At 44.2% G+C, this 12,829-nt stretch overlaps 1 protein-coding gene across 3 annotated transcripts in view; it reads left to right on the top strand.

Annotated features, from left to right (window-relative positions):
• The window catches only part of POU2F3 (POU class 2 homeobox 3), a 316,144-nt gene that overhangs the window by 296,243 nt on the left and 7,072 nt on the right, over positions 1-12,829 (top strand). For all 3 annotated transcript variants that reach the window (XM_069614340.1, XM_069614342.1, XM_069614341.1), the window contains 4 exons: positions 11,028-11,169; positions 11,938-12,071; positions 12,377-12,538; positions 12,649-12,715. In XM_069614340.1, coding sequence (XP_069470441.1) covers positions 11,028-11,169; positions 11,938-12,071; positions 12,377-12,538; positions 12,649-12,715 — 505 coding nt within the window. The remainder of the gene's footprint in view (positions 1-11,027; positions 11,170-11,937; positions 12,072-12,376; positions 12,539-12,648; positions 12,716-12,829) is intronic.

The raw sequence follows: 12,829 nt of genomic DNA, 5'->3' as shown, positions 1-12,829 counted from the left end.
GGGGCACTGTAGATCGGTTCTGGGTTCTCTGGTCTCCTGGACGCTTGGCAGGCTGCGCATGACTCAATTAGTTCTGTGATTCTTTGGTGCATGTTTGGCATCCACATCCGGGACTTGAGGTACGCCGAGGACTTGACAATTCCTTGATGTCCACTGTGTGCTAGTTTGAGCGCTCTCTCTTCGAGGGACTCCGGCAGAATGATGCGGTGACCTTTCAGAAGCACTCCCTCTGGTGCTATCGAGAGTTCGTGTCTAATCCCGAACAGTGCTCTGAGTTTGGTTTGAGCTGGCATGGTGCGGTGGGATGTCGACATGAGATAGGTCTTCCAGCTTCCTGATTGAATGGCTGAGGTAGTGTGTTGCAAAATTGTGTCTTCTCTTGTCTCTTGTATTATTTCTTGCAGCGTCAGGGCTCGTGGCCTGGCGCATGCCACCACATGACAGACGTGCTCGTCTGTTTCTCTTGCGTGATGTCGTTCGATGTCAGTGGCGGGTCGCGGATGGCGGGACAGATAGTCTGCCGGGTTGTCTGAACCTGGCCGATATTCTACCTCAATGTTGTACGGCTGCAGTTGCAGCATCCACTTCTCTATGCGGGCAGGGGGGTGTGGAGCGGAGCCTCGGAATATTGGTATCAGGGGTTTGTGGTCCGAGAAGACTTTTGCCTGTTTTCCTAATAGGTACACCTTGAAGTGGCGGCACCCCCACAGTATTGCTAAGGCCTCCTTTTCAATGTGGGCATAGTTTTGTTCTGGCTTCGTGAGGGCCCTGCTGGCAAATGCGATGGGGAACACTCTGCCTTCGCTGTCTGTTTGGGTCAGTACGGCCCCTAGGCCTACGGGGCTGGCATCCACGAGGAGTTCAGTCTGTCGTTCTACGTTAAAGAACGCCATGGTTGTGGTAGCGGACAGGGTGTCTTTGATCTGTTGGAATGCACGCTGGTGGACTTCGGTCCACTCCCATCTTTGGTCTTTCTTGGTTAGTTCTCTGAGGGGACTCGCGATGCTTGCGAGGTCAGGGATGAAACGCGCGCAGTAAGTTGCCATCCCCATGAAACTTCGCACCTCCGAGGCAGAGTGGGGAGGTTTGAAATCTTTTATGTCTTGTACTTTGGATGGGTCAGGGGATACGCCTGCGGCGCTGAAGATGTAGCCGAAAAAGCATAGTTCATCTTTGTCGAATTCGCATTTCTCGGCATTGAGCGTCAGACCTGCTCCCTCGAGTCTTTCCAGGACAGCTGATAGTCGTCGGTGGTGCTCATCCTTGTCTGCGGCGTATACCAGGATGTCATCGCTGATGTTGGTGGTACCAGCTAGCCCTGTGATGACTTTACGGATCTCGTGCTGGAAAACCTCTGCGGCGGATGAAATTCCAAAATTAACCGCCAGTTCCGGTGATACCTTTATTTCTCCTCCCCCTCTCCTCGTGTCACGTGACCCTTCCGTCCGGGCACGTGACACCACAAGTGCCACAGAATAATGAAAATGCATGAAAGTTGCAATACCGTCTGTTCCAGCTGTGGCAGTCCCTGTCTGGTATCCTGATTGGGGATCTGGTATGCTATTGCCGTATGTATTCATTGCACGGTTTGTCCACAATGACCCGCTGAAAGTTCAGAGCATGTGTCAAATGAGCCCCTCCATGCTGAAAATATGTTAAATGCGTTGCATACATTGTTGAAAATCATGTTTTGGTTAAATGGCAGTACACATCTGAGAGACAATGAGCAAATCTCCATTAATTTTCCAACACAGCTTTTTTGGCATCATCCACAGGTCGTAAATACAAGTTATTCGTCTTGCTTATACGAATGCCGGATATGATGGCTTAAATGCTTAGTCAGACCATTTTGTGATCCTAACGAACCCAAATTAACCATTATTCGATGAAAAAAGGTCCTACACATGCATAACAATTTCATAACCGGTCACATCATCATGTACGTCAATTGACCTGAAGTGCATTATGTCTGCTGACATCAACAGTGAACTTCATATAATTCTTTCAGCCTGAATGTTGACTCGAGCCCCAATGAATGCTAATTAGCAAGAGTGTCCCAAATCCACTGCCTAAAATGCCAATAGAGTAGTTCCACAGCTGAAAACGCGCCATTTAACTGCCATCCAGGCATGCATTTCCATTATCCTGCCTGAAGACTCATACACAGTATACTGCTGAATATGGAATCAGACAATAATGTGCAAAGGTCACAAAGTGCCTAGTGCGAAAAACATGGTAAAATGCATCAATCGCTTTTAAATGCATCAGTCACTGTAAAGTGCATAGTGCGGGAGAATTGTAATAAATGATAAAGTGCAAAGTGCACAATTCATCAGACTAAGACATTCCTCTCTTGATCTTGGTGCCTGCCATCTCGTCTTCTAAACATCCTTACTCAGCAACTATCTCAGTTGCTCTGCATCGTATATTCAAAATCAAACTTTGATTCAAAACAGAATCAGATATCACACATGTGTAAAACATGTAACTAGAAAGACAACCACTTAGTGAATAAAAGATGTGCATATAAACAACTTAAAACCAATATTAGAATAGATGTTAAAAAGGAGATTAGTTACTATCCTCCTCTCAATCGCATTGCATGGTTAAAAAATAAGTATCTTGCCATATTTTCGGACTAAATCTTTCCAAGTCGAAATAGATTCTCCTATCTTGTTATTAATATTATCTGAGAACTATGATAAGGAAAGAAACAGGGGAGCTGTAGAAAGAAAAAAGGAAAGAAAAGGAAGGAAAAGAAAAAGAGGGAAAGATGAGGAAAGGGAAGAATAAAGAAGAAACAGAGGAAGAAAAAACAAACGAAAAACAAGAAGAACGAGTTAATCAGCTATCAATCACTGGCCTAAAAATGTGTAAAGTTCCTCCTCTATATTGTGTCCATTTGGGAATTTGCTTTCAAAGTCCAATATACGAGTCTCTTTCTGCCTCAGGATTTTTTCCTTGTCACCTCCTCTGGGTCCTGTCTCAGTTTTGTGAATGCCAAAAAACCCAAAGCTTCCCATGTTCTTGTCATGGTGTTCTGCAAAGTGTTTGGCCATCGGGTAATTACTGTCATTGTTAATGATAGCCCGTACATGTTGTTGGATACGTGTCTTCAGTTTGCATTTGGTGCTTCCTATGTACCACTTATCACATGTGCAGGTCAGCACATAGACAGCGTATTCCGTTTCACAGGTGATTTTACCCGATATAGAAATCCTTTGGCCAGTGATGGGATGTTTGAAAGAGCCCCGGGTTTTGGCGTATTTGCAGATGTTGCAACGGGTGCGTTTGAAAAAGCCCTCTCTTTTGGTGTTTGATAAGCAACTCGTCTTGTTAGTGTCCTTCTTGAGTCATATAGCTTTGAACCAAGACATCCCTTATGGATCGAAGGTTATCTGTGGGCTACTCCTGAGGTTTCTGCTGAGATCCTGGTCTGCCATAAGGATTCTCCAATGATTAGTTAAAATAGGCCTAATCTGAGTATCAAAAGTTAAAATTAGCAGAGTGCTGTCTTTTTTAGTATTCCTCTTCTCATTGCGTTCGGTTCCTGCTATAAGACTAGAGCGTTCCTTAGCTCTGGCTTTAAGATATGCTCTCTCGATGACTCTTTGGGTATTGTTGTCTGGCAAACCCTTGAGCTGTGATTCTGCTCTCCATGTCGTAGGATTTCAAAGTGCTGTTTCTTCACAGCCGGATGAATTCTCCGTAGGGGACGCTCCATATCAAATTTTTCAGATGTCCGCTGTGTGCATGGAGTGGTATATTCGTCCCTGTGATTTTTCTGTGCAGTTCACTGGTTAGCTTGTTATTTACTGTTCTTAAATTCACGTCGAGAAAGGTAATCAGGGTACAACTGTGAGTTTCTGTGAATTGAAGATTGTCGTTGAGATTCAGCCGGTTGACGAACTCCATCCATCTCATGATCTCTTTATAATCTGGAGAGGAACAGAGAAATGTATCTCAGCCAGAGAATAATATTGTCTGTATATTCATGATTTGTATCCGTCCACACCTCCCGTTCTTCCCATGCGCCCATTGTAAGATTTGCATAGGACGGTGCAAAAGTGGTGCCCATAGCGGTTCCTTGCAGCTGTTTGAAATATTCATTGTTGAAAAGGAAAATGTTGTTAGTCAGACACAAGTCTATCATTGACCATACCAATTGAGTGTGTTCTAGATAATTGAGGGATCGAGCCTGTAAGAAGTCTTGGCACGCCTGCTTCCCATATTCGTGACCAATAGATGTGTACAGCGAAACCACATCCATGCTGGCTAATAAATATTCTTTCTCCCAGGGAATGTCTTCAATTCTAGATAAGAAGTCCGTTGTGTCTCTTAAGTAGGATGGTAATACTGAGACAAATGGAAATAGGACTTAATCGACGTATTTGGACATATTTTCCAATGCTGAACCTATCAGGCAGACAATGTGTCTTCCTGGTTTAAAAAAAAATGTTTTTATGTACCTTGGGGAGTAAATAAATAGTGGGTGTAATTGAATTGGTGATCGTTAAGAATTTGCGACTCTCTTCAGACAGAAGGACTTTTGATTCCCATTCTATAAGTAGCGTACTGATTTTGCTTTCAAGTTCTTTGATGGGATTGTTGGCAATTTTCATGTAGCATTGATTGTCATTAAGCTGTCTGTAAGCTTCTCTTATATAGTCCTTTCTGTTCTGTAGGACTATATTCCGCCCCTTTAGGTTTGATAATACAATTTTCGAGTTCATGCAACTCTTGTAGTGCCTGCCTATCTGTAAATGATAGATTATCGTTCCAAATTCTTTTCTGTTCCTTTCTTCTTAGTTTTTTCAGATCTTCGATCACTAAACTTTGAAATGCCTCGATGTTGTTTCCAAGGTTTGCTACAGGATTGAACTTTGACTTCAGTTGGCTCTTACTGGTCCAGTCTGTTCTAAAGTCCAATTCGTTAAGGTCTATGGGTTCGCCTTGATCTCCTACAGCTATACCCTTTTCCAGGTCAATCAAATCTGTTAGAGTGGTTAGCTCCTTGATTTGAACCTCAGTGTAGCCCGTCTTTGTCTTTGTCTCTCGGACGCCTTTTATACATGTTGTTGCAAAGAATTTCTTAAGGCGTATTTTGCGTATGTATTGATCAAAGTCAATTCTTGTCTGCACATAATCGTCCTTTGCTTTGGGGCAGAAATTTAAACCTAGACTGAGTACTTTTGTCTGGTTGGGGGTGAGGACATGATTTGATAAATTATTCTCAGCTTTGTATCATCCTCGTCATCTTGCTCTGCTATTTTCCAGAGCGCAGCGATCTAGCCTGGGTATTGCTCGTTGCATTGCCTGCTCCTCTTCCCCCTCCTCGTGGTTTTCTGCCTCCTCTGCCCTACCAATTGCTTTCACAAGAAAAACAAACAAATGGCAATGATGCAGTCTACAATAGTCCAGTAGGAAAAACATTCTTTATGATTTTTCATCTGCTCGACGTGTTTTCGGGATTCCATTTCCCTTCATCAGGTGCAATTCAAGTGTACAATACAATATAGCATGACAATCTGTCAGTGTAGTATTTCACTATTAACAAAAGTTCTGTCAAGAATAGAAATGAATCCGAAAATCTTTCTGCCATCTCAAAAATTCACAGGGAATCTGAATAACATTGTTTCAATATTACTCTGAACAGGTCTTTCTCTCTCTGGGAGAGAGACAGAGAGAGACCGCATGTGTGTGTGTGTGTGTGTGTGTGTGTGTGTATATATATATATATATATATATATCATAAATGCGCAAACTGGTGCTGAAAGCACCCTCCTGATGCACTCCCTCAGCTCACAAATCCAAGGTGGATAAAAAAATTGCCACAATGAGGATTCTGTAACTCTGTTCTATAATAGTTAATCCTCATGTCCAGGGATGATGAAACAAAAAAAATGACACGTTTCACTATGTACTCGTAGCTTGTTCACATGCACAAGTTTCTGTGGTCTGCACACAATTTATACTTTCTCTATGGTCATGACAATAGTAGCGAGTCCATCTTTGCTGTTGGCAGCTGCCTTACATGCTTGTGTTACCCTTGAGGAAAAGATCGGCTATTTTGTCACTGATTACATATCTAGTGTTATGAGCACCCAATACATTGTGACCACCCGCAGCCTCACATTTGACCATATTTATTTATTGAACGTTGCCCAATTGTAACAGAGTCCACCATGCACAGGCATCGGGCATCCGTTCAAATAGGACAGTATGGAATTAGCTTGTTTTTTTAAGGTCTTCTCCAAAGGCCTGGAATTAGCAGACCTGATGTGAGGAGTTCTAGATTGGTGGGTCTAGGGTGGCGCAGAGCCTTTTTTTAGAGGAAAATTGGAAGTACGAGTGCAAGTTTTGACAAAGATCTTGGGTTTCTGTTTGAGACCAATCGTTTTAGTTTAGGATGGAGAGCAAGCGCCATGCACCAAACATTGTGGAATGTGTAGGACTTCATATGCATGTATACAGCCTATGGAAGGCCAGTGTAGTGAAGCTAATGGCGCAGGAAATATTTTCCCTGTGGCCTCGTTTTTAAAAGATGAGCAACTGCGTTGCGCAGTCTGCAGTCCTGCAAGTAAGTAGTGCAGAGGAGCGCTCGAATGCCTCCACAGGAAGTCCCGCCCCTCCCACCTATATGTTGGAGGCCTGAGATTGTGCCATGCTTGACACCAGCAGTTGTGACCATTCTACAGTGAATCGTTGAGAAAAGGCATCCACTAAGGAAAGCCCATCAGAGGAAATCCCCAAAGCAATATGGAAGGGAGCAAGAAAAGGAGCTAGTGACGTCACAAGAAGCAAGGGCGATGCGCAGAGAAGACTGGCTGAAGATGTATGATCCTTATGGATAATGATGACGAAGTAAAGAATCAAATAAACTTTTGTATGCAAAGAGGATTGCATGTGTGAAGAGCACTGCAGAAACAACAATTTGTTTAATACAGCAACGCAAGTAGACCAAGTAATCTTAGAAGCTGGCTATATGTAGTAAATAGACTGCAGGCAAAGCCGCATTGTATAGAAACTGGACATCGGTGTTACAACTTTAGTAAGCTTAACTCGTGGAGAGAAAAGCTAAGAGATGTGTCGCGGCGAAGAATTAGCTGAGATCATGGATAATCTTGGAAGGGCTGTCTGGCCTGGTGTCAAGGCTGAAGCGCTGGTTATCTATTCTTGAAGGCGGTGAATGTGAGATGCTGAATCATCCCTTGTTAAGGTGCAAAGAAAACACCATCATGAGTGCCAAGTTTTATTAATTAAAGACAATGAAATGCAGCAAAATGGACTAGATTGTGGTCTCCTGTGATGTGAGCTAAGGATGGAAATGGAAGCGGGCAAAGAATTAAAGAACGATGGGGCGTGCCCACACTACCTTATATTCCCAGAGGCAAGGATACTTTACAAGGCCAAGTTCAAAGATAATTTAGATGGAAGATGAGACGTTGGGCTAATTGGGTGGGGAGGTACAGTCAAGTCCACCTCCTGGCACCTGGGGTATGAGCTTGCGTGCTGCTAGTGAGCTGAATGTTCCACACTGGCACAAGCGTGCCAACCAATTATAGAGGGCCGTATAACAAAGGGCCTTATAGTTTAAAAGCAAATAATATACTGTGTACTTGATAGTAAAGATGACTTGCACTAGACGTGGGCACAAGGTGTCCACCTTACAGAGACCCAATCACAACCCTAAGCCCTTATGTAAAGTATACTTGGCTGGTCTCCTTGAGCGTATCACAACCCCCAAATCACCCCATAGGTTTCCCTTATTTGCCACGTAGTATGATGTCCGGTATGACAAATTTTTGCCATATAAATAACTTTTTGTTTTGTACTCCCTGTTTTAGACAATTGATAATAGTACAGAAGACCTTTTGCCATCTTCCGGAGTTGGTTCTGTTATTTGTTGTAAGAGTTACTCTGCTTCCCATCCACTGCATGACACACTACTCAAATGGCCTTACCTGCAGTACACTTGAGCACCCAGGTAGAAGCTACTTTCAAAATGTAGTCTCAACTTAGTACTGGCTGTGATAGATGAGTATTTTTGCAGGAAGGCCAGTACCAGGATCATTCTTCCCAGTGTTTTAGATGGCAAAAGCTTTGCCTGGGCACCGCAGTGACCTGGGATCCCATCATTGGTTCTGAGTCAATCAGTATTACCAGATTCATCACTCTAAGGGGGACTGCATCACGAGGGGAGCTCTGCAAGTCGGATATGAAGAGGTTGAGCAGTGAAAGGTCGCCGGTAATCACAATCTGTTTTTTTTCAGGATTAAGGAGGTTAGCTGACATTCATTGGTCAATCTGGATAATGTAATCAAAAACATTAGAATTGGGGAGGTTGAAGATTAGTTTTGTATCCTCAGCATAATTCTGGCAGGAGAGGTAGAAGGATCTCAGAAAAGATGGACGGGAGACAAGAGAAGATACTGACGAGCTCTGTGGTACCGAAAAGAGGGATTGTTTGGGTTTAGAGCTAAAAGGTTCTATAAATAGCTGTTGTGATCCGTTTGTAAGGAAGGGAAGGATTCATTCCAGAGATCTAATGCCTGGATCGGAAAAGTCTATCCTGCTAATTTTGGGATCTACTTGGTCAATCGATGAGGCCGTCTCTTGATGGTGCGTCCTTTCATATTGGAAGTAGAACTGTTTCTGTACCATGTTGGTCTGAAACCTGCTTGGGCAGGGCCAAGCAAGCTGTTGTGTTAGAGACTAGCAGGAGCTGGTTGTATCCGCTTTGTTTGCAGGTGGTGTTGGGGATGTGCAGCTTGAATCACCCTGAAGTGATTCAGCTTGCTTCACAGAATGCTTCTGGAGTTTTGGGGGTATGATCCCAGATAAAAATGAAGAATTAAGGATTGATCTGGCTTCTTCAGCCACTAGGGGGGATTTATATAAAAACCTTGGAACGGGGTTGCAAATGGTCAGCTTGGCAACCAGCTAAGGGGAAATGTGCTACTAAGCAATCGAATTCATCTGTGGAGACTTTGCTGAAGAAACCAATCTCCTTTGCATGGATGAGTGCAAGGGGGGGGCTTCCGCTGATGGGTGGAAGTGAAGCTCATTCCCTTGTAATTCTAGTGCCACAATGACCATTGTTTTGGGTAGAAGTGATTTGCAAGTAAGTTGCAAAGGGACAGAGGCTGGGTGTCACTGGCCAGGGTAGAAGATGGGTTTCTTAGCACTCTCTTGTCTATGCATTGAAATTAAGACTTTCTTAATGTCGGAGTGGCGTGCTAGTCTGTGACCCGTGCTTGCCATTTGTTCTTGTATTGTGATTGCACCTCCTGTTCAGATTCCCTATTGCATCTTTGAGGTATTTTTATTGACTCAAGAAGGGTGCCTAGAGTTCCTCTTTGGGGTTCCATGTTTTGTAAATGCGAAGAAGTTAAGTGAAACTAAGATCCAGTCATCAAAAGCCTGTATATGCCTCTTTGGGTCATTTAGGGTGTGGGTTGGAGGGATGGAGCAAGCGAGTGAAAGCATAAGTCCCTCTTTCATGTTGATCAATTTAAAGATGTTGCAGGTTCTTGTGTCCCAAAGAATGTGGGGGGGGGGGGTTAGTGGGGTAGGAGAACACGATGACTAGAGAAAGATCTGTGATTTGCCAATGTTGGTGTGAAGGGCAGACTATGCAGAAGACTTGTTTGGGCATAATTGGCATACAAAATCTGCCTTGCTTTGCGTGCAGCCTTGACGAACCACCTTCGAAGGTCGAGGTTTTCTAGGTTGGGTTTAAGGTTTCTAATAAGATTATTCAGAGGTTGTTCCAAAAGTCTCGGAGGGTGCAGAGGTTCTGGTCAGTGCTAAGGTTAATGGACATTTTTCACAAACTTTCCAAATTTGAACAACGCTGAATTCAGAATTATTTAAATTCTAAAGCGCCCATTTTGTTATTGGAGAACGCATGTTTAATGTCACAGCTACCAATTACCAGAGAATTTAAGTATATGGTGCAACCCTGGACTTATTTGCAAAGTGAGTCTTTGTGGGTACTCCAGACATAAAGCGCTATAGCGCATAGGGAGATGTATAATGCAGCATGCAGTGGACGGTCTGCCCCCTGAGGCATGAAGAGGGGATAATGCACTGTTAAGAATTGAGGTGATGTACAGTCTTGAAGCATTACTTAATTTGTGACTTCAGCATGACCACATCTGGGTAGCTGTTCCACTGGTTTGGCTTTTTATTGGAAGATCTGACACGATGTCAATATTGGTCAAATGATTGGGGCTGGGTGGCACTACTGCTGGCCAAAACGAAAATTGCCTCCCAATTCTGTTCCTGGCGGGGTGGATTGTTAACGCATTGTGCTACTTTTTTCGTGAATTTCAGCGTTTTCTCTGATATTTTGTTTTCCTGAAATGTGTTCTTTAGTTTTCCCTGAAATGTTTCCCGTCACCTTAAAACGAAATTTAGTAAACGGGTAATTTTGCACCTCGAGTGAAATTGACTAAGTGGATGAACTTCCCCCTTAATTTGACAATTTTTACACAGAGCATATTTCAACAGTTTCACCCACATCCTTTACCTATGCAGTGGCAGGGCAAAAGCGAATCCCTATGCATTCAATGGCAATCGCTGTAGAATGCTCGGCAAATGCCCACACAAATGCCAGCACTATGGGCATTCTCAATAAGTTTCATAGTTGCTACAGCCTAAAATACCTCTCTTTGCAGAGTCCCTTTCATGATGGCTCCTCCCCACCACCCGTAGATTAGGTCCATGAAGCCAGTGTTTTCTTTACCACGGGGTCAAAAGAAACAGGGGGTCTTCTAATCAAACCACATAATTTGTTTTTAAAAAAGCATCAATTAAGGACCACTCAAATTCCTTGCTTGTTGGAATTTAGCTGGTTCACTAAGGATAAATGCAGGGGTTCTGCTCTGTGATCAAAGCGAGACCTCCTAGTGAAGGTCTTGCTTTCATGTTATGCCACTGGCTCCTGTTATGTTTGGCAATAATGTGCTTTTTTCGTCATTGTCGCACTAACCTCCTCTACCCATTCCGCCATTTCTTGTCAGGGGGATGTTGGATTGGCGATGGGGAAATTATACGGCAACGACTTCAGTCAGACCACCATCTCCCGCTTTGAGGCACTCAATCTAAGCTTCAAGAATATGTGCAAACTCAAACCCCTGCTGGAGAAGTGGCTGAGTGACGCCGGTAAGACACGTACGAGGCCGTGAGTGGAAAAATCGGAGCAGGCGGGCTAGGAGCAAATGTTTGCAAGTAGTGCTGAACGGCTGAGGCGTGGCATGCATGGATCGCAAGAGTGGCTGAACGCTAGGCAATGGTGCCAGCCAGGGGTACTAAACTGGGTGATGGGGTTTAAAGTTTGGATCTTTGTGAGAAAGCCTAGATCAGAAAGTGATAAGAACTCTGTAATGAGACTGGGGTGTCCTTGTGTGGGAGAGGCTCTCTACAAGTTAATCAAACAGATTGGATGGAATTGGTCTATCCTCTGTGGGAAATGGCACTTATGAAAATGTGGAATTTTGAGGGAATGGTCGTCATTGGGGGGAGGGGGGAAAAGGTTTGGTGATGGTGCCGAACTTCGAATAGTATCCGTCTGGATATTAACATGTTCTAAGCAGGGAGAAAAAAAAGGAAACCGCTCAACCCCCAATAGTCTCAGAATCCAGTTACATCGATGTGGGCCTTCTAATGAAATTGAAAGGGTGAGAGTGTCTGCTTTTCCTTGGAGCCCACTGTTTTGATTTGTGTTCATTTGACGTCATTGGGCTCTTCTGTTGGAGTTGGCTGGTCTCTTGCATCGGATTGGCTAGGACGGGCTCTTTAGTTGGTATGCATTGGGCAGGCACTTGGGTTGGTGTGGATTGCGTTTCTTGGGTTGGTTGGTCCTTTTGTGTAGGAGTTCATGTGCCTCTTATCTTGGAGCTGGTAGACCTATTTGGCATTTCCTATCCTCAGAATGTGCCCCTGCAGAGTCTGCTGTGAACACCCCCGCCACCTATACTCTCGGTGAAGTATTTGGACGAAAGAGGAAGAAACGCACAAGCATCGAGACCAACATTCGAATGACCCTGGAGAAGAGATTCAGTGATGTGAGCCCCAATCAGATTTGAGCTAAAGTGTATCTCCGGTGTCCCTTTAACAGACCCTCAGTCCGCTCCTCTCCCCCTGTCCTCTGATTCATTGCATCACTCCAGTCTCAAATGACCCTGTCTGTTCTTCACTAGGTGGATCTCCTCACTGCCTTTCTTTTCTGATCTTACTTCCTTTTCGCATTATGTTTACTCTCTCCTACTTCAGTTTCTCCGTCTTCGAATGTCTTACCACCTGTCTTGGATTCCGGGGCGAATGAGAATACAAGACCATGGTAGTCTTACAGCGACCTCTTCTCTTGCAGAATCCAAAGCCCAGCTCGGATGAGATTGCCATGATCTCGGAGCAGCTTGGCATGGAGAAGGAGGTAGTCCGTGTCTGGTTCTGCAACCGCCGCCAGAAGGAAAAGCGGATAAACTGCCCAATCACAGCCCCATTGAAGCCCCCATCCTACAACTCCCGACTGGTAAGCCTTCCAGACGTTTTGCAAAGTTTCTTTTAGCAGTCGACTTGTGCAGTACTACGACTGCACAGGAAGCTGGGGTTTGTACGTCTAACGCTTCTGTCTTCTCCCAGGTGCCCACTTCCTGTTCCCTTGGGTCCTTGGCGGTGCCACAAATGCACAGCACAATGGCTGGAACAGGTGAGGTTTGCCCATGTTTTCACTTTCTCCTTCCTGAATCAGAAAATTAAAGTTTGAACTTCTGAATAGAACTTGAATACAAACGTTTTGATCACACCAGACTTATCTTTAATC

Source organism: Ambystoma mexicanum, chromosome 9 (assembly GCF_040938575.1).
Source record: "Ambystoma mexicanum isolate Mex_15411 chromosome 9, UKY_AmexF1_1, whole genome shotgun sequence".
NCBI classification, from domain to species: domain Eukaryota; kingdom Metazoa; phylum Chordata; class Amphibia; order Caudata; family Ambystomatidae; genus Ambystoma; species Ambystoma mexicanum.
Note: the sequence above shows the minus strand (reverse complement) of the source record. Positions and strands in the feature narration are given on the sequence as shown.